The sequence below is a fragment of the Geospiza fortis genome, unplaced genomic scaffold (assembly GCF_000277835.1).
Source record: "Geospiza fortis unplaced genomic scaffold, GeoFor_1.0 scaffold84, whole genome shotgun sequence".
Lineage (NCBI taxonomy): Eukaryota > Metazoa > Chordata > Aves > Passeriformes > Thraupidae > Geospiza > Geospiza fortis.
The window spans coordinates 2310352-2329373 of NW_005054363.1; the positions used below are offsets into that span (position 1 = coordinate 2310352).

General features: G+C 34.7%; 1 protein-coding gene across 4 annotated transcripts in view; it reads right to left on the minus strand.

Annotated features, from left to right (window-relative positions):
- Window positions 1-19022, minus strand: part of DOCK9 (dedicator of cytokinesis 9) — a 96168-nt gene that overhangs the window by 31343 nt on the left and 45803 nt on the right. For all 4 annotated transcript variants that reach the window (XM_031059536.1, XM_005424120.2, XM_031059535.1 and 1 more), the window contains exons 12-32: window positions 18782-18982; window positions 18529-18651; window positions 16094-16176; window positions 15538-15660; window positions 13715-13794; window positions 13442-13629; window positions 13251-13316; window positions 12732-12824; window positions 12359-12482; window positions 11866-11987; window positions 10415-10501; window positions 9734-9823; window positions 8345-8460; window positions 8141-8210; window positions 7876-8001; window positions 7676-7747; window positions 5272-5418; window positions 4496-4579; window positions 3788-3899; window positions 1268-1446; window positions 371-487 (exon numbers count right to left, since the gene is read on the minus strand). In XM_031059536.1, coding sequence (XP_030915396.1) covers window positions 371-487; window positions 1268-1446; window positions 3788-3899; window positions 4496-4579; window positions 5272-5418; window positions 7676-7747; window positions 7876-8001; window positions 8141-8210; window positions 8345-8460; window positions 9734-9823; window positions 10415-10501; window positions 11866-11987; window positions 12359-12482; window positions 12732-12824; window positions 13251-13316; window positions 13442-13629; window positions 13715-13794; window positions 15538-15660; window positions 16094-16176; window positions 18529-18651; window positions 18782-18982 — 2403 coding nt within the window. The remainder of the gene's footprint in view (window positions 1-370; window positions 488-1267; window positions 1447-3787; window positions 3900-4495; window positions 4580-5271; window positions 5419-7675; window positions 7748-7875; window positions 8002-8140; window positions 8211-8344; window positions 8461-9733; window positions 9824-10414; window positions 10502-11865; window positions 11988-12358; window positions 12483-12731; window positions 12825-13250; window positions 13317-13441; window positions 13630-13714; window positions 13795-15537; window positions 15661-16093; window positions 16177-18528; window positions 18652-18781; window positions 18983-19022) is intronic.

Consider the following 19022-nt stretch of genomic DNA (forward strand, 5'->3'; position numbering starts at 1 on the left):
AATACTAAATGGAACACAAGATAAGAACAGAAGTAAAATACATGAATAATTAAATCTTAGATTCTGTGTTCAATCATATCAATATATACCCTTCACAAATTATATTTTAATTAATTCTCCTCTAGCTCTCTTGCACTATAGGTCTTTCGAAATCACTCTCCTTTAGGGTTAAGTTCTTCTCTAATTTCTAGAAAATTAACAATCTTTCTGTGGTTCATCTGTTTCAATGCTGGACTGCGCTGAAAAATTGCAGAATTCTGAAGCTTCTGAAGCTCCTTTTTTTGCCAGGAGTATGCAGTACTTCATATACAGCTTACCAATAAATTATGATAAAAACAATTCAGAATACCAAACAGAAATTGTCACTCACATTGCTGGAAGGGTTAACAGGAAATGGAGACACATCTTTCACATTGATCCGCTGAACATTTTCTATGAGCAGACCAAAAAGTGGCAAATACATAGTGGCTATTCTTGCTTGATGGCCCTAAATAGAGTTTAACAGTTCATTAAACAACTACAGTTTTAATTTTTCATCACCAACTAGTTTTAATCTATTCACTCCTAAATTGCAAAAAAAGATTTAAAAAAAGGCATTTAATAAATATTTGCCAAGCTAGAGCTCACATTCATAAATGGCAAAAGCAGTGATCATCACTGTATTTCATTTTAATTTACAAAAGATCAGCAAATTTTATCTACTGTCTGAATAAAATGCAGAAAAACTCCAAAATTAATGTAATTTCAGCTAAGACTAACCAAGTAAATTAATATTATGTTAGCTTATGGAGTTAATGATACCTTTCATTACAATTTTGTTGGCTTCTCCACAGCACTGCTGATGTTATAAAGAGTCAGAAAAACAAAAATCACTCAAAATTTACCACCATGACTTGTAGTTTTCTTATACCCTTTCATAAATAATAGATGATGGAAGGACAGCTTCAAAATATTAAGAGCTAATATTTTATGAAATGAAGATCTTGAAACACACTTGTAAAAATCTGATTACTTTAATCACAGCAGTTAGAGTACACTGTGCTAAAATGCACATCCACACATAATTATATCAAAAGGTGCTTTGTCATTTCATTTGGTAAAAAGATGGAATTTGCAGATTGGTCTCAATACAGTTTTCATTACAGTCTGGGCAGAAATAATTTTGCTGAAAATTAACAAGGGTTTCTTCTATGAAAGAAAAAACTTTCTGTAGGTGTGCACACCTAATCTTTATTATTTTGTACTAGTAGCATAGCAATAGACTTACCCTGGTAGCATATCTATCATCAAAAGAATGCTTTATCATCAAATTCTTGAGCACACTGATGGCAATCTGCCTCACATCTCTGAATTCTTGTAAGGCATTGCCCACCTCCCTTAGAAGCAGTCCAACCAAGAAGTGATTTTTACAGAATTCATCAGTTAATGAATAGTCCAGCTGAAGGTCTGGAAGTAAAATACAAATTTCACATAAGGAATGGTTTTATTTAAATCAATTTACCAATCAACTTAACGCTGAAGTAAAACCCAATACATCAGACACAGCGAAGTCAAACTGCTCCCTCTGTAAAGTACCTTTTGTGTAATAAAAGAATCCAGTTTATTTATGTAGTGAATATATGACATCTTTAGAGAAACTTCAGCTTGAAGGGCTCATTTATTAGAACATATATATGTTTATAATGTCAGCTGAGGAGGGGTAGAGGAGTTTCTCATGTTCTCTGTCATTGCTCAATACAGTGATCAAAAATGAGATGCTAATCTCAAAGCACTTTCGTTTTCCAAAGAACTCTCTCAGTAAGGCAATCCCTTAAGTCAGAGAGAAGCAGATCTGAGACAGCACAGCCATTAAACAAACATTCTACAGGCATTCCTGTAACACACTTAAGAGCCAGCCACATCACCTGAGATATCTTTTGCTCAACACAGCAAAACAGAACCAGAAACACTTCTTATAATGCTCTTCTTTCCTGGCTGAACTCCTAGCTCCCAGGGAGCATTTTATACTCTCCTTTATTGTGCAATCAGAAACATTGTCTTCTCTGGTTTTGCTATTTTTTAAGGTTCCCTAAGCCAGCAGCTCATAGTCTCTCTTTTCTATGAAAATAATTATGCAGAGTTATTATCCAAGACACTCCCGAAGGCTGAAAAAGCCAAAGACAGAAAGAAGTTCTAAGCAGCTCTTCAGCTTGTGGTCTCAAATCTTGCTTTATCTTGCTCAGCCTTGAGAAAACTGTTAATTAGTGATATTCAACTTTACTAACTAGCAGAGTCTACTGAATAAATATTTCAGGAAAAATAGCCTATTCTACAAAAATATGTTAGGCAAGTTTACTTGTTCCTTGTAAAAGCACCTTCTTTGCTTCTGTTTAGTGATTTCTGCTGTAGTTCAGTGCCTGGAAGAAATTATTGTGTCTTTACAGCCACAGAAGGAATAGCAAACATATGACTTGTTTTGGCAAAAGACTGGATGTACCAGGAACCCAGCTGGGCTGCACAGAACTTTCATGACTGAGCTCCTACACACACACACAAAAAAAAAAAAAAAAAAAAGAACTACAAAGTGGAAGAGAGAATGAGCTACAAAAGAGGAATACAGAAGTATTCAGGGAGAGTGCCAGGATACAGCTGAAACTGGTAATGGACATCAATAAAAACAAGAAAAGCTTTTACCACTACATTAGCATAAAACCCCTGAATAAGGAAAACATGGGATATTTGCTTAATGGGGATTGTGATTTAGAAACAGTGGGCTTGGGTAAGGCTGAAGTGCTCTATAGCTTTGTAACTTTATCCTTCACTGACATGAGTCCCAGGCCTTAACAGTCCAGAGACTACCTTCAAGAAAGACAATCAGACCAGTGGATAAGGATCAGGTCAGGGATCTCCTGAGAGACCTCCAGCCATGCAAATCCATGCCATCAGATGAGATGCTGAGAGAGTTAACTGATATTATTGGAAGATTGCTCATTATCACCTTTGTTAAGCCATGGTGAAGTCATTTTTCAGCAAGTGAAGAAGAAGAGTGTGACTGGGAATGGTCAAAATAAATTTTGAAATTTTAAATCATGTTTTAAGACTGAACTGTTGTAAGGGGAGAATAGCAGATGTTGACATGGTCATTGTATCCAAGGTGGGATATTTCAGTCTAGGTGAAGAGACACCCAAATGTGAAAAATAACTATGTGGATCACTCAAAAGGTGGAGGTTAATGGTTTGTACCCTATTTGGAGACAGCTGCAAGAGGAGTTTCCCAAGGACCATCCTATTTAATACTACTTCATCAACAACCTGAAAGGGGAGATGAAATACAGCCTCATGAAGCTTGTGGATGGGTACAGTCCATTTGCTCAAAGGGCAGAGCTGTATTTCAGAAGAATCTAGATTCTACAGAAATGACAATCAAATTCCATAAGGAATAATGCAAAATTCTGCACCTGGGATGGACAAACTTCCTGCAATGACACCAGGTGTGGCAGGACTAGCATTTCTAGAGAAAGGAAGGCCTGACATGATCAAAGCAAAAAATTGGGCTACAGACCTACTCAAGTCCCTTTAAACCTGAATAAATATATGAAAAAATGTTTACTGTCTCTCTTTGGAAAGATTACTCTGCTACCTGAGCACTTCCTTTAAATTTCAATGAAAGGATTGAAATTTTAGACTTGTATTTAACAATTTCAAGCTTTCCATCATCTCACAGACCTGAAGTTACACAGTGCACACATCTAATAATAAAAAGCTGACATACAAGAAATATGCCATACACTACTTTGGAAGAATTTACCTTGGTATCTCTGAACTCTGCCTTTTCCAAATGGCATTGGTAGATTCAATGGTATATAGTGCTCATGATTACAGACAACACGAAGAAATTCAAATTTGAATTCAAAAAGAGCCTGCAAAAAGAAAGTACAAATTAAACAATTGATGAAGTGATTTGAATAACATACTAAAACCAAATTTCTAACACAAAAGGGTGATTCATTTCAGTCTTGCACTATGTTGGATATAGACCTGTCAAAGTTCCACATGTCAGCACAAAATAAATCCAGAATAACTCATACTTAACAACTGGTCCTATTCACTATTCCCGTTGTCCAAAATTTACAACCCTATTATGTATTGATGTAAGAAAAGTTTGGACACACAGCAGAATCTCTTTGGGCATCTGACACATGCTTTCCCCACTCCAGTAAGTGTAGCTTACAATATTCTATCAACTCTTCCAACTTCAGACTTCTTGCACTCACGCTTAAAATTTCTGCTTAGTGTGGCACCCCCACTACTCCTGTGATTCACATACTCTAGTGTGGCAAAATTGCACCTGAAGATGAGAATCAAAATAGGAAACAGTGGTTTGATGGAAAAAAAATGCTGTAGGCACAGAGCAGGGATTTCTAATGTAACAGTGAAAAGACTTAATGCAGGACTTTATCCCCATGCATCAAGAAGAGACAACACTTGAAAATAGCTTGTTTAAAAAACAGAGTACCTTTGGATCTCCTGGGGCAAAGCAGCTGATGTAGTTATTGATCTGCTTGAAAACAAAGCCTCTGTCCATAAAAGTGAAACACCTCTGGGGAGAACAAGTAAAACCAAAATAGAATTGATTTACTACTGTCTCTGCATTCAGTAATTATATTTCTGTATTTAATAAGTTTATTTTTGAAACACATTATTGACATTTCAGTTTGAATATAAAAACCAATAAGACAAGCAAACTAAATAGATGTATACATATATACATTTTATATGAATATCAAATTTTCCCTTAGGAGTGCTGATCATAAATCACATATAAAAAGCAGTTTGAAAAGAATCTTGACAGAAATGAAAATGTCATGCCACTTGAAGTTTTATCTGCCATTTCAGTTCTCATCCTTTTTTATCCCTTGTAGGTATTATTGGCTGAAAAATCAAAGACAGTGAAATAACATCCATTCAAACAAAGCACTGCTGAAAACTTTTGCAGGATTTGAAGGCAATCCAGATGATATTTTTAAAGGAAAAAAAAGAAAAAGCAAAATACATTTTGAATAAAATACAAATTCATTTCTTAAATTACCAAATTTCTGAATGGATGTCATCTCACTTAGAGAAGATGTAAATCATACTTTAAAGCATTTTAACATGGACATAAAACTGTATTTAAAAGGCTTTATGCATGTTCAGCTTTATATGAGTTGGCTTTCAGATTTCATAACATCCATACAGAAGCAATATTATTGAAAGAATAACCACAGAGTCCAAATCTCTTTGTGTACCTACTTTTATAAAGGCAGCCAGGCTGTGGTTTGCATTTTTTGAGGCCTCTGGATTGTCTCTGTACTTCTGAGTGATGTGTGGCATTAGCATATTAACAACTGTTTCCACTGCATGATGAAAGGAGGCAGAAAATCTCTGGTTTCTCAACAGCTGGAAATTAATTCAAATACAATATTAAATATGGTTTACAACACTAGAATTTATCAGAAAATTTACTTTAGATAAGATATAGATAACCTGACAGGGAGAGAGGAAACAGTTTTCAAATTTTCTCATTTTCTAGAGGGAGGGATCATTTGTTTACAAGAAAATATTATAACATGCACTAGCATCTATTAGTGAAATTCAAGCAAGGCAGTCTTTGATGACATAAACCACACATATAAAAGCTTCTAAGTGTAATGCATTAATATTTTTATATACTGCAATAAACATCACAAGCTTAAGAATAAGAGGGAATCTTTTAATTTCACCCATCTTCCTCTCCAAAGCAGACACCAGCTGCTTCACATATACTAATTACATTATCAGTCTTTCCTGTCTTGGAAAAAAACCCCTTTTTTCTGTTCTGCAATTGTCTTGGTAATAACTGCTTTCACCATTGAGCAAATTGTCATCCATGCTTCTTTCTTTCTTTCTCTTACTCCTAAGCAACTTCAAAATCTCAGCTCTTCAGGCATCAGAACCTTACTCTCTGTGTTTTTAAGCTTCCACAATCAGAACTCCTTTCTCTTACTTTTTGGTAGTTTGCCAATTAGCCAAAAAGATTTCCTCTTCATTCATAATTTCTTACTTTCCACTCACCACCTATATTATCCTTATCAATGACTTTGTACACTCTGACAAATATTGGTCAGTAAGTGCTCTTCAGCCTTTTGGCACCGCAGGGTCTCTTTTATTTCTCTACATCTTACAACCTTTACTACAGATTCTGTCTTTTGTGTAAAGAGACTAAATGGCATGTGGTATGAGGCTGATGACATTGACAAAAATTGTTGCAATTGTACAGTCATTATTTCTTTAATTTTTGAAAACTGAAAGCAAAACATCCATGTCCAAGTACTTTTATTTAAATAGTTCTATGAGCTACATTGAATGCAACATTCCTAAACAGAACGAGTCATTGTCAAGGCCCCGCATAAATCAATGATTACATAATTTGCTTCCTTTGTGTTTGAATTGTGGTCCAAAACCTCTAGCTTTAGTTTAAAAAAAAATAAGATATATATTAAGGCTGAAAAAGATCCCTTTATAAATATAAACAGTACTCACTCATGCAAGAAGTAACAAATAAGAACTAAAGATTATGTTGGTGGGTATGCCAATGTTCCTACAACACCCTTGTAGCTCTGTCTTTGTTGGACAGTAATTAAACATAATCCTTGCTATAGAAATAATTTTGCTCCACATAGAAATGCATCTTTTTATCAGATATCATAAGCAGGAAACATCTGAGGGTATGTTGCATTTATTACTTTATCTAGTTAGGCAGAAAAAATCTAGCTAAATAATTTATATTTAAGGGACTTGTAAATCAAGAAGCAATGTTCAGGGGTGAGAATACCTGCAAACTGCAGTAAGTTCTTCTCCTCTCCCTTTCACATTACAGAGGAGGTGACAATGAGGCTCCTTGAACTGGGACTCAAACTCTACTCATGATACCACAGAGTATTAAGTGCAGAACTAGAAAGCTTTTTTCCTGATCATTGTACAATTATTTTGTCCCTCATGTACTTCAGACTTCCAGTTATATTCTAAATACACAGTGAAAATAGTGATAACAACATCACAACAACCTATTATGTTACTCAGGTGAAATTATGTTGTATACTTGAAACTTTCAAGAATTGTTTCAATCCAGAAGGAAATACACTAAAAAGTTGTCACCAATGCAAAAAACACTGCTCACAGGCTAAGCTTGTAGAAAAATGCATTTCTGAAGTTTTAGCATTCTCCTTCCAGCATAGGAAATAACACAAAATTAAATATTGACGCTTCTTACTACAACCAGAAGACTGTAAATTTCATGACTCGCTGTTCTCAAGGTCATTTAATATCCGAGCTACAGTACTGCTCAGGAAAAAGCCCACACTTTTTGGATACTGCTTACATCAAAGGGTTATCTACTGCTCCCAACTTCTTTGTACCACAAGAATTACAAATTCCTAATAGAAAGGCTGGTGATTTACAAAGACTGCTCTACTCTATGGATTCTAAGGGTTTCTATTCATTTATATGAATGTTGAATCCAGCCCTGTAGTTTTTTCTATCTAATATTTAAACTGATTTCTCCTGCTGCCTCTTTCTCTCCCTTTCTTCCTAATATGCAATAAGAAACATGTGATTGGAGAAAGAAGAAACCATGCAGAATATTCCTTAGAATATTTCTTTGCAAAATTTGACATACCTTCACTTTAGAGTTTTCTATCAAATGTTGAGCCATTGACTTTATCAGAACTTCAAAGAAAAACCATGAATACTGCAGAGGAAAGAAAAATTCAGTAAGATTGCCACATGTGTTCAACAACTATTTCAGTACATTTAGTTCCTGTTCTTCAGTTATGACTAGGTAAGAATATACAGTAAAAAGTACAGTTCAACACATACCTTAAGCAGTTTGTTGCTTGTAAGAAAGTCAGCAGATGGCTTTAAAATTGTTGTCATTGACTTTGTCAGCTCTTCATGTACTGTCTTATATTCAGAAGCAACATAGGGTTCTGCTTTATACGCATACTTGGGGAGGAAAGCCAGAATTAAATACAAAATTATGGCATAATACAAAAGAATTGAAATTAAATAGATGCAACTGAATTTAAATATATTCTTTCTTAGGGAAATGAAAAAAGGAAATATTCAATTTACTTTTACCTACCTTCACATAAGATCTCAGGTAGCTATCCAAACCTTCTTCATGACACTGAGCAACAATATGGATAATAACCCTAAACAGAAGTCACAAAACAAGTAAACCTATAAAGAAATCTGTGATTGCAACAGCAAAAATGCTACTCAGTTACAGATTTATGTGATAACCCAGACATCATGTAGATTTTATGAACCACTTAAAATTCTTTACCTTGTCACGTTGACTGCAACTTCCTCTTGAGTTGCTCTGGTGAGAACTCTGAACAACTGGTTTAGAATAGTTGGCAGGAAAGCTATCATCACATGGCCCTCCATAGCATGAAGGCTCTAAAAGAGAGTGGCAATACTGTCACTCCTGTGAATCAACAGCATTTAAATCACAAATTCTAAAACCAAAAAATTTATTGCAAGTCTTTTTCCAAAAATACAAGCTGCTTGCACCATTTGGTGCTTGTTACCAAAAATATGGCATAGAAAGCAGTTGAGGATATTTTCCAATATAAATAATTAGTAAATGTTTTCTAAAGGAAAGCAAATTAGGGATACAAACTAGGTGTTATTAACAGCATTTTAGAAGTACTTATTTGTGCTTCTCCATTGAAATGCACTCTAGGTAATGATTCAGTGAAAAGTCTGTCCATGTGCTCAACAGCACACTGAGACTGATATTGGTACATTTTGGTATTTAATCCACCAATGCAGACATTTAGCAAACAGAAGCCCCACAAAAACATGCAGATTTCTTGCCTGAGCTAAGTGCAATACTAATTACACTAGTTACTGCTAAACAATAAATTAACTACTATGTTAAAATTGAGGATGAACTAAAACCCCTAACTACTTAATGGAAATTGGAGACAGTGAATTATTAATGACAATTTCTTCCTGATATGCCTTTGCATTCCATCACATGCAAAAGATCCTATGGACATAACCACCCCAACAGAAAAGGCAGTGTATGAAGTTCATCCTACAAAATATTATGCCACAAAATTCCCTGGAATTAAAGAGAATTTGACAAAAAGAATGTATTTGCTGAAGGTGCACACAGGTAACAAATGTCAAACATTTCCATTTAGTGTTGGGTGTTAGGAAGCTGTCTTGTCTCCGACTGTTTGCCTGCACATCCACACTATTCAGGAGACAAAATGGTCTTTCATCCTATGTGATCTGTGTCACAAAAAAATGAAGTGGAAACCATTGACTCTATTGATCTAATCCCAAAAGACATGATAATGATGACCTTCTAAGCAATATTTCAGAAAAATCAAGAGTTGTGATTCCTTACAATTTCCATACACAGTTCAATTTGATTATTTTGACAAACTAAGTCATTAGTGTTTTGAAATTACCACTCATAAAGCTGACCAATGCTGTCTCATTATTACTTTGTGGTTTCCTCTTACATTGCAATTGTAAATTTATTTAAGGCAGAAAGTATTTTCGTGGGCTTTTTCCACAGCATATTTCATTAACACAAGTCATAGTCACAGAACTAATCCTCACACTGAAAAATGAGACCTATAAAATGTCTGAAGCTCCAAGGCTTTGCAAAAACATAAATGAATTACATAATCTGTTATTCACTGCCATTTTTTACCTTAAGATATTTCACAAGATCTGTTCCTAGTGCACGAGCTCCGGACTCTGTTTTCTGACAGTACTGAAAAAAATTATGCAAGTGCTGGTCCTGTCAAAGACAAAAACCAACAAATTAAAAAATATCTAACATTACAATCTATAATCCATTTAAAATATTTATATGTAAATACGTACCTTTGTCCATAGATTCAATTTTCAAAAATAATAGCTGAAGTCCACTATTCTGAAGATTTATTAAGTCTTATTTTTTTTAAATTAAATTTCAAGTGTTTTTTGAATACGTATTATACAAAATGCCACCTATATTTGCTTCCTACTGACAGAAAATAGCATACTTAATTATCCCAACCAATCATAATATGTTTTCTATGAAAAGGTCTAACAGGACTCATTGCTCTGCAGACATGCCAGGAAACAGCTTTTAGACAACTATGACCTCTAATTGGAAAATTCAGACTGGAATGGATGACAAGAGACCAAAGGCTCATGTTTTGAATAATTGCCATATAAGATCTGTTTTTCACATCTGATGTAAAAGAAAGAGACCATGAGAAAAGCCCAAGAGACAAAGAAGAGATGAGCACACAGAGTTCAAGAATCTTCCCATATATTGTATATACATACTATAAACATACGTAATTCTTAAAAATTGTATAATTAAATTTGTTTTATAACTCACCTGTGTATACACAGTTGACACCAGATGAGTGGATATTTTTAGCAATTGTTTGCCTCCATCTACCCATTTAATTTCAGGACCAGAATGCTGCACAAACACATGAGGGGGAAAAGTAAAATAATGTAGTAGTATATTAAAATAAAACAATTAACAGTACTATTAACAACACTTCTTTCAAAAAGAAAAAAAAACAGGTTGAAGAAATGCAGTGTGCAATGAATAAAGTCATAAACAAAGCAAAATTATGCAGGCAATATTTCCAAAAGCATTTATGAAGCTTAAAATGTATTTTACAAGTCCCACAGTATTTTCCTTGGTGGCTAAACAAAATTGATTCTCTGCAAGTCACAAATTTTGTGTTTCCCCTAAAACTCTGCAAAGAAATTTCTGACTAGAGAGAAATATTTACTAGTTTTCTCAGAAAAATAACACAAGGATTTCCATATGTACTCACAAGGTTTAAAACTTAACACATTTCACTGACAGGTAGGGACACTGCCAGTCCTTCCTTCTCATCCCATTTCCAAAGAACTGAGAATGCTGACCCTGATATCCAGTTAGGGAGAGATTTTATTGCTAAATTTACCACTAGTCATACTGGTCCTAACATTCTACCCATGGGCATGAGCAGAGACAAACAGCAGAGGCATAAAGAATACACCTACAACGTGAGAGGATGAAAGATGTGAAGGAGACAATGGTTGGAAAGCTTACAGCAGAGTTTAAAAAAGACCAGCTGGTAGAACAGGAGGAGAGCAGCACATCTTGCTGTTGATTTTAGGTCTCTTCCTCCAAAATTAGTCAATTTTGTCTCTGCATTCAAACTTTGTCAAATTCCCTATCACATTTTCATTTTGTATCCTCCTTGGTATGATTTTTATGACTACAATTATGCAAGCTTTCTGCTTTCTGCACAACCATAAATTTTACTTGTGAAGTATAGAGATCACAAAAATCAAGATGTGAGAATAAGACTTGTTCAGGAATAAAGGACTTACTGAAAGGAGACAGCATGAAATGCTAAAAAAAATTTAGTAAAGGACTTCAGATTATTTGCATACCTTCATAAACTCAAAATAATTTTAAATGTTTAAAAATTACTGTAACTTCTAGTTAATTATTGCTGTAGAAAATGAAACATAATCATATCTTAATTTTATCAGCTAAATAACAACAGAAGCATGTATGTAACAACTTTCTGACTTTTACAAGAATTTGACTCAACCTGTCCTGATACATTTTTTTTGTCTCCCACTTCTCTTTGGGTTTTTCTGTATCCTCTAAGTCGAACATCTGACTTTTGCTAAGCATTCCATTTCAACTACAAAAGAAAATAAATTCTATTGGAAAATTACTTAAGTCTTATCAGCAGACTAGGGAATTACAACTAATCTTTCTCTCCACTATGTTTGGGTTCTTTTTTAAGATTAGAGACATTTTCTGTAACATACCTTTCCAATACCCACTTCTTGATAACTAAGGTAGCCCGAGGGAAGATTTGCTGACACCGGGATTTGTTGCTCATTGGTGACCACTCTTCCATCTTTTATCAAAGGAAGCCAAGAATACCCAACTACAGAATATGAAAGGCAAGTAATTTTACATACACCCTTACAACAAAAGTCTTACCAAATGATTCCCACATGTAATTCATAAAATAGAAAATGTTACTCTAAAGGCCAAATGATTTGAACTCAAACAACTACAAAACATTGAAAGCACAAAGTAACTGTCACTGATTTTGAAAAACACTGCACATTCAATGGACACTCTAAACCAAAATTTGAAACATTTAAATTAGAAGAAATATTTTATTAAATCTTTCAGTCAGTCCTATGTAATTAGAAAGCCTTATATAGATCACAAAAATTATGTGTTACCAGATTAGCATACTTGAAAAAAATTCACTAGTAATGACTGAAAGTAAGGCATTAGTGTACAGACCTTGTGTTTCAACAACATCTTTCTTCTTTGTACTCCCTTTGCTTGAATTATCACAGCTGACATGGTAGAATGTGAACAACAAATGGTGCTTTTCATGTAACTGAGTGGGCAGCTCTATTTTAATCTGAAAGGCAAAGAAATCTCTGTAGAAGTTTTCAGCCAGAGCACTGACATGTGTTACTGGTTCTACATTTAAAGAGCAATTTCAGGTTTTATGTTATTTGAAGCTAGACCACAAATCAAACACACAAAACTACAAAAAGCCCCTAGAAATTGATTTAACTGGGAACTTAGCAATCCTCTAATATTTTCTTGTATTTTGAAACTTACATAGTAGCTGACCTGGTAAAGTTTCCTCAGAAAGGCAGCTTACCTCATCATAGAACTCTGGATTTTGATGGTGATGCAGAACAGCAGCAAATGCACTTCTAGTAAATACTGGTCCACCAGGCCTACCATAGATACACTAAGAATACAGAAAAGGAAAAAAAGAATAAAAAGACCCTGTGATCCTTTTTTACTCTCAGCTTAGGATGTCTCATCCAGGATTTGAAATATTTTAACTTGTGTTTAACTTGGTTTCTTTATATGATGTTAAGTCTGCCTGCTGTGCAGTAGAGCTGACACTGTGATCTCCCTTCATGTTTTAACTTACTGGGGAGCAAGTATAAGCTACCTTTGTTTGCAACAAGTTTATTCCTGGAATTTTAGTAAAAAAATATTAAAGACATGAAATGCTCTGAGGACTCTTTAGAATCTCTTTTATCAGAAACAAGCAATCCAGAAGTTACTCTCAAGCCACCATCCCAAACTAGTTCAATTAAAGTACTACTGTTAGTTAGCTAACTGCTCACTATTTACTTCTATCAGCCACAAAAATGAAAAGACTGACCTTCAAAGGCAAAGAATCCTCTTCATCAGAATCCTTGAACTCAACACACACTGCAATATTTCTAGCCTAAAGCAGTAGTTAAAAAACATAAACCCAAGCAATTAATGATAGGGATCATCACAGAAATAAATATGTAAACAATCTTAACTAAACCTGAGAAAAAGAAGGTGGTACAGGTTTCCTCTACTCACCTTTGCAAAAGACTTTTGACTGTCATATTTTAAGTGCTTTGGATAAACATAAAGATGATTGTTGTAGATGGTAAAAGGTTGAGTGCATTTTGGTATACAGGGAACAAACTCCTCTATTTCAAATGCTGTGAGTGTCTTGGTATTGTTTTCAAACTGTTTCATGGGAATGTATGATGAGTTAACGTAATCTGAAAATACATTGGAAAAAAACAAATAAAGAACTGAAGAGGAAAAAGCCTGAATGTCCATTTAACAGTGTTTGTTAATACTTACTTGGAAAATCTGGTGACACATTGTCAATTGTAACATCCAGATTTCCTAAAATAACAGGAAGTTTGGCCATCTTTTCAGGTCTGTAGGAAGGGGAAAAAAAACAACCTCTCAAAGTCAGGCTAAATGCAAATCAGATGCCAGTAAAAAAAAAAGATAATAGGAAACAGAGGCAAAAGTAATATCCTGAAATTGGAATATGAGAGGAAAGGTGGTTTCAGGGTGCATGACTGATCTGGTCTTGCTTTTTGCCTAGATACACAGTTTTCTTTTCCTTTAAACTCTCAGGAAAAGAAAAAAAAAAGACATAAGTGTGTCAAAGGTTACAGAAAAGCATGACTTTTTCTTTCTTTAAATTGAAATGAAACACCTTTTCGAAATCAAGTTTTGCGATGTAGTAACTCATGGCAACTATCATTTGCAGCCAAGAGGGAATCTGTAAGTAAGTTTTAAATCTCAGTGGCCAGTGATAAGGGTTTATGGCAGTAAGACAAACCTGGGGGAAGAGAAATCAGCAAGTTTTTATCTCCTCCTTTTTCCAGATTAACAATTCACCTTGCAAAACCCAAGTATAGATGTTATGGTGTAGCTACTTCAGAAACATGAAGTACAAGTATTTTCCATGCCAAAACCATGCAGAACCCTTTATTAAAGACAATCAGCAGCATGATTTTTTAAAAATTATTGCACAGCAGGTGGAAGCAAAGTTTTCCCAAAAAGCAATCCCATGCTGTGAAGCAAACTTCTTGTTGGAGGTGGGATTCTAATTCCAATACATATGCCTTAGACATTAGAACTCCTTTCCTCCTGTATTTCCTGTGAAATACTGTACATGGTTTCACAAACAGGATGTTGAAATAACCAAAAGCACTCCCTTAACTCACAGAGTAGTGTGGCAGGCTAATTTACTGTCTGTTTCAATTCCAGTAATAGTGTTTATGGCAAGGAATTCTATTATTGTCTGTTGTGATATCACACACTTTTAATTAAACTACATACTTATAATCTCAGTTCTACTACTTAATTTAAAAAAACTTTCTCTACCATCTCAAGTTAAATATAATATTCTCTTAAAAATCAGTACTTAACAACACAAAAAATCTAAAATTCTCAACAACTACAGCTCCAACAGAGTACCAGTATACTCCACTGCAACATGTTCAACAAAACTTTTAGCCACTTGCTAGAAATGAGCTAAAATATCTATTGCAAACCTCATGTCCTTATCAGATTTGCTAAGCAAGTAGAAATAAACTGTAGTACATTTTGTGCTTAGTGATTGTTCAAGCTAATACTCATAAGCCTTGCACACAAACTGATGAAATCTTTAAGAATGCTTGTAAAAAAAAATAAAATAACCAATGTTCTGTTTTTTAGGTATCCTGAGACACACAGATTCCCAAGGAAGGTGGACTGAAGACTTGCTTGAATCCCTTTCCCTGAGAGCCAGCATCCCCTGTCCAAGGTCAGGGAACAGATGATTTCTGCTCATACTTGTTTTCCTTTGAGAAACAGATGAGCGTATTGTGCAAACATAACTCCTAGCACAGAGATACTTCAGGGTATGACAGCATGTTACATGTGGGATTATACTTCAGTCCTGATTACAGCCCCCAAACCATCTAAAAGACAGATCTGTAGCTTGTTTGAAGGCTTTAATTATATTTATACAGATTCTATATTTGATGTGAAAGACATGTATAAATACATACATCAAAATATTAGACGCTCCAGTTCAAGACCATAACAAAATATTGTGTGGGTTAGGAGTGAGGGGTCTTAGGCTGGTTTGTTTCTCTTTTTTCAAGTGGGAAAATCAGACTTACTTCCTGAAATCTGCTAACAATTTCAACATGTCTTCATTTGAGAGTTTATTACTGTCTTGTCTGAAGAGAGCAGAAAATCTTGCATTTTTGTCCAGGGTTCCTGAGGCATCTTTAAATAATGTCCTGAAAGTAAAAATCCTGCTTTTAGCTGAGTTTATGAAAGTGTTGAAATTCATTTCAAGAATTTTTTTTATTACAATCAGAATATCCTGCACCATCCTTCATTAATATTCAATAAGCATTTAATATTTTACTCACTGTAGGTGAGTTTAATATATAAATAGCTCAGTCTAACAAATAAGTGTGAGTCATTTCATCCTTAATAATATTAAAAATATTAACAACTGAAAACAGCTGTCAGTATCTACAGTTTGAATAATAACGTATGTTTGTAACTCTTTTCCTACTACAGACGTTGTTGGAAATCTTGGGTTAATTGAAAACAAAAGAAGAAATCATTTAAATAGCACATTAAGTTTTACAAGAAGGGAGATGCAAAAAACCATCTTAGAGAAAAGTTAGGAAAAAAATACAGATTGACAAGATTTGTCCTCACCTAGCTGCCCAGGCAAAAGGCATTCTATATTGACCTAATCTCTGGCATGCCTGCTTAGCATTCTTCAAAACTTTCTGTGCAACCTACAAGGGACATAAGAAATAGCCATATTTGAAAAGCTACATTTTTCTGAACCATTAGTACTCAAGAAAAAAACCCACAAATTGACACTGATATGAATTAGAAAATCTTCTTTAGAAGACTATAGATTAATCCTAAGTATGTGAAGGGAAAGACAATTGATAATGCCTCTTAACTATTCATTTCAGGTTAAGCACAGCCTGCTGATTTCAGCACTTCATGGGTGAAAACAGACCCATCCACATTTCTGATAAGAAATAATTAATTAAGCATGAGAAACATTATTATACGCAGAATACAGACTAAAAGCTAGAGCAAAATTAAAATGTTTTTAAAAATAAAACTCCAACTTCAAAAAAAACCCCAACATTTCCCCTCTCACTTGCTCCCCCACCTATATCCACCATTCACTCTATGTACCAGAACACATTCCTGCAGAACAAGTACTACAATACTCTGCAAGACTTGTACTACAAATACACACAGACTACGGGGAAAAGTTGTATGAAGATCTCATGGACAACCCTGTGTATGGACACCGCAACATTGTTCTCATTAAAAGTTTAAATTCTTGATTTTGTTAACTATTAAATGAACAAAAAACTCCATTATACAGAACCAACAACTACAACAGTCAGAAGCTAGAAACCCACTGGTTTGAGATGTTCAACACTGAGCTGAACCACTTGGGCTTCTCTCTTCCAGAAATCAGTTTTTCCCATGTGTTCATACAGAGCAAAACCAAGTACAGACTAAAAATTCCTGAATATTATCCCTGATCTGTGCTGTTGATATTATAAAGAGTTGATTCTATTAGTGTGTTTGAGAGAACTCTCCATTACCCTTTCCTGTAAAAAAGGGGGAAATAGCACTCGGAAGCATAAAACCTTAGTAAGCAATGATCATTAAATCACTGTATTCAACATTAAAGGGGAGAAAATGTGATTTTTTTTTCTTTTTGGCTGTAGAATTTGCTGCTTGCATTTTCCCTTTTTCTTGTCCAGACTAGTAATTTTGCAGGGAACTGGAACTCGCTCCCTGCACTGACCCACATAGAGGCCTATATAGCTGGTACTGCTCTAATTTGTTTCAGATTAATGCAGTGTAGTCCCTGAGAACAAGAACAGAAGAGAAATTCAGACTAAGCATCCATTTGTATAAAATTATAAGTGATTGAATGCTAGAAAGCATAAGTTAATAAAACCATGAGCATTCTCATTGTCCACTCCCATCGTACAGGGCAACTACAAGTCCAGAACTCAGCATCAAATGTGGGAACACCTGGGCTTTTTTAACCTCCCCACATGGCTCAGGCCCAAGGACACCAAAATCACCTACACTCAGCTCAGGTTTTATTTTAACTCAGAAACAGTCAACATCAAAACCAGACTCCTAAAATACAAACCTGCTGTTTTCCAACAATAGCTGGAGGGAAAAAAAAAACCTCACACATTCCTGGAAAAACAAATCAGTAGGCTGATCTATATTAAGACCAAGTGAAAAATACATGGTTTTTTACATGCAGCTCAGCCAGCATCAAATTTGTAGGAAAGAACACTGTTGCCCTGCAGAAACTGAAAGTTAACTGTTTCTTCTTAGCTGAAAACAGGCAGAATGTCAACAGTAGCTGACACTGCTTACAAAAACACTTTCCTCTCGTTTGCTGGTCTGGCTATTTAAGCATAACTGTAAATCAAAAACACTGAACCTCTGCTCCTTCACTGACAAACAAGAAGTAGAACCTAACAAAACTTTTTGTAGCTATGTTACGCCATCCTAGATTCCTGGAAACTTAAGATGTTCCAGTAGATAATTTCCAGACATGATTTGGGGTTCTATCAAATCTGCAAAGAATTTTATACATAAAACCAGAAGCTTAAAGATCTCAATGGTTCTGGAGAAAGAAAAACCAGCAGGAGTGCAGATAAAGTTACAGTAAACTATTGTCACCAAAAAGTAAGACAACGAAACATCAACTGTGTTACACTGAGTAAGATGCATTAACTAAGAGACACAGTTATGATCTATATTTAACATTTCACTGTTCAATAATTTTCAACTCAACTTTCACACTGAAGTCCAATATTCTTTTGTCAAAACAGTTTACTTTAAGGCATTCTAAAAATTACATTGTCACAATCATAAAAAGTGAAAGAAATATTTCCATTAAAATGTTCTTTTATCTAGAATGTAATAATAGTTACTAGAAATAACTACAACTTACTAAATCAAATTATCCAGTTACATGAATTTACTATAAAACAATTAAGATTTTGATTTATAGTTATTAATTTGAAATCAATCAATCTGGTTTGCTTCAGCATTTTTTTCATGCCAGGAAGAAAACAACATACCTTTGATGAATCTGAACTTTTCATATATGGCTCAGCACAATGTGTAATACTCCCCTGTAACACCTTTTCTATTCTAGCCACAAGGAAAATGTCTGTATGAGGACACGTGACTGAGAATATTCCCTAGAGATAAAACAAGAGATAAATAAAGAAGGAAAATGCACATTTTACATCACATAATAGAAAGCAAATGAAATCATGCATGAAGCTTGCATCCAAAATCCTACTAGTTCTTCAGGTTCCTAGCTCTTACCTGCTTTGGATATTGCAAGACAGTTTCATGAATGTCCTGAATTCTGTGTAAGCTGTCACCACTGCCATTCATCATTTGTTGAGATGCACTGGACAGCATGTGCCTTACTGAGGCATGGTTCAAATCAACGTGGAAATCTGCTGAAATCTTCCTGTTGTTTTTAATATCAAATAGTGACAGTGTGACAAAGAAAGGCTCTACCTAGACATTAAAAAAAAAATCAAGTGTCACTGCTGGCATC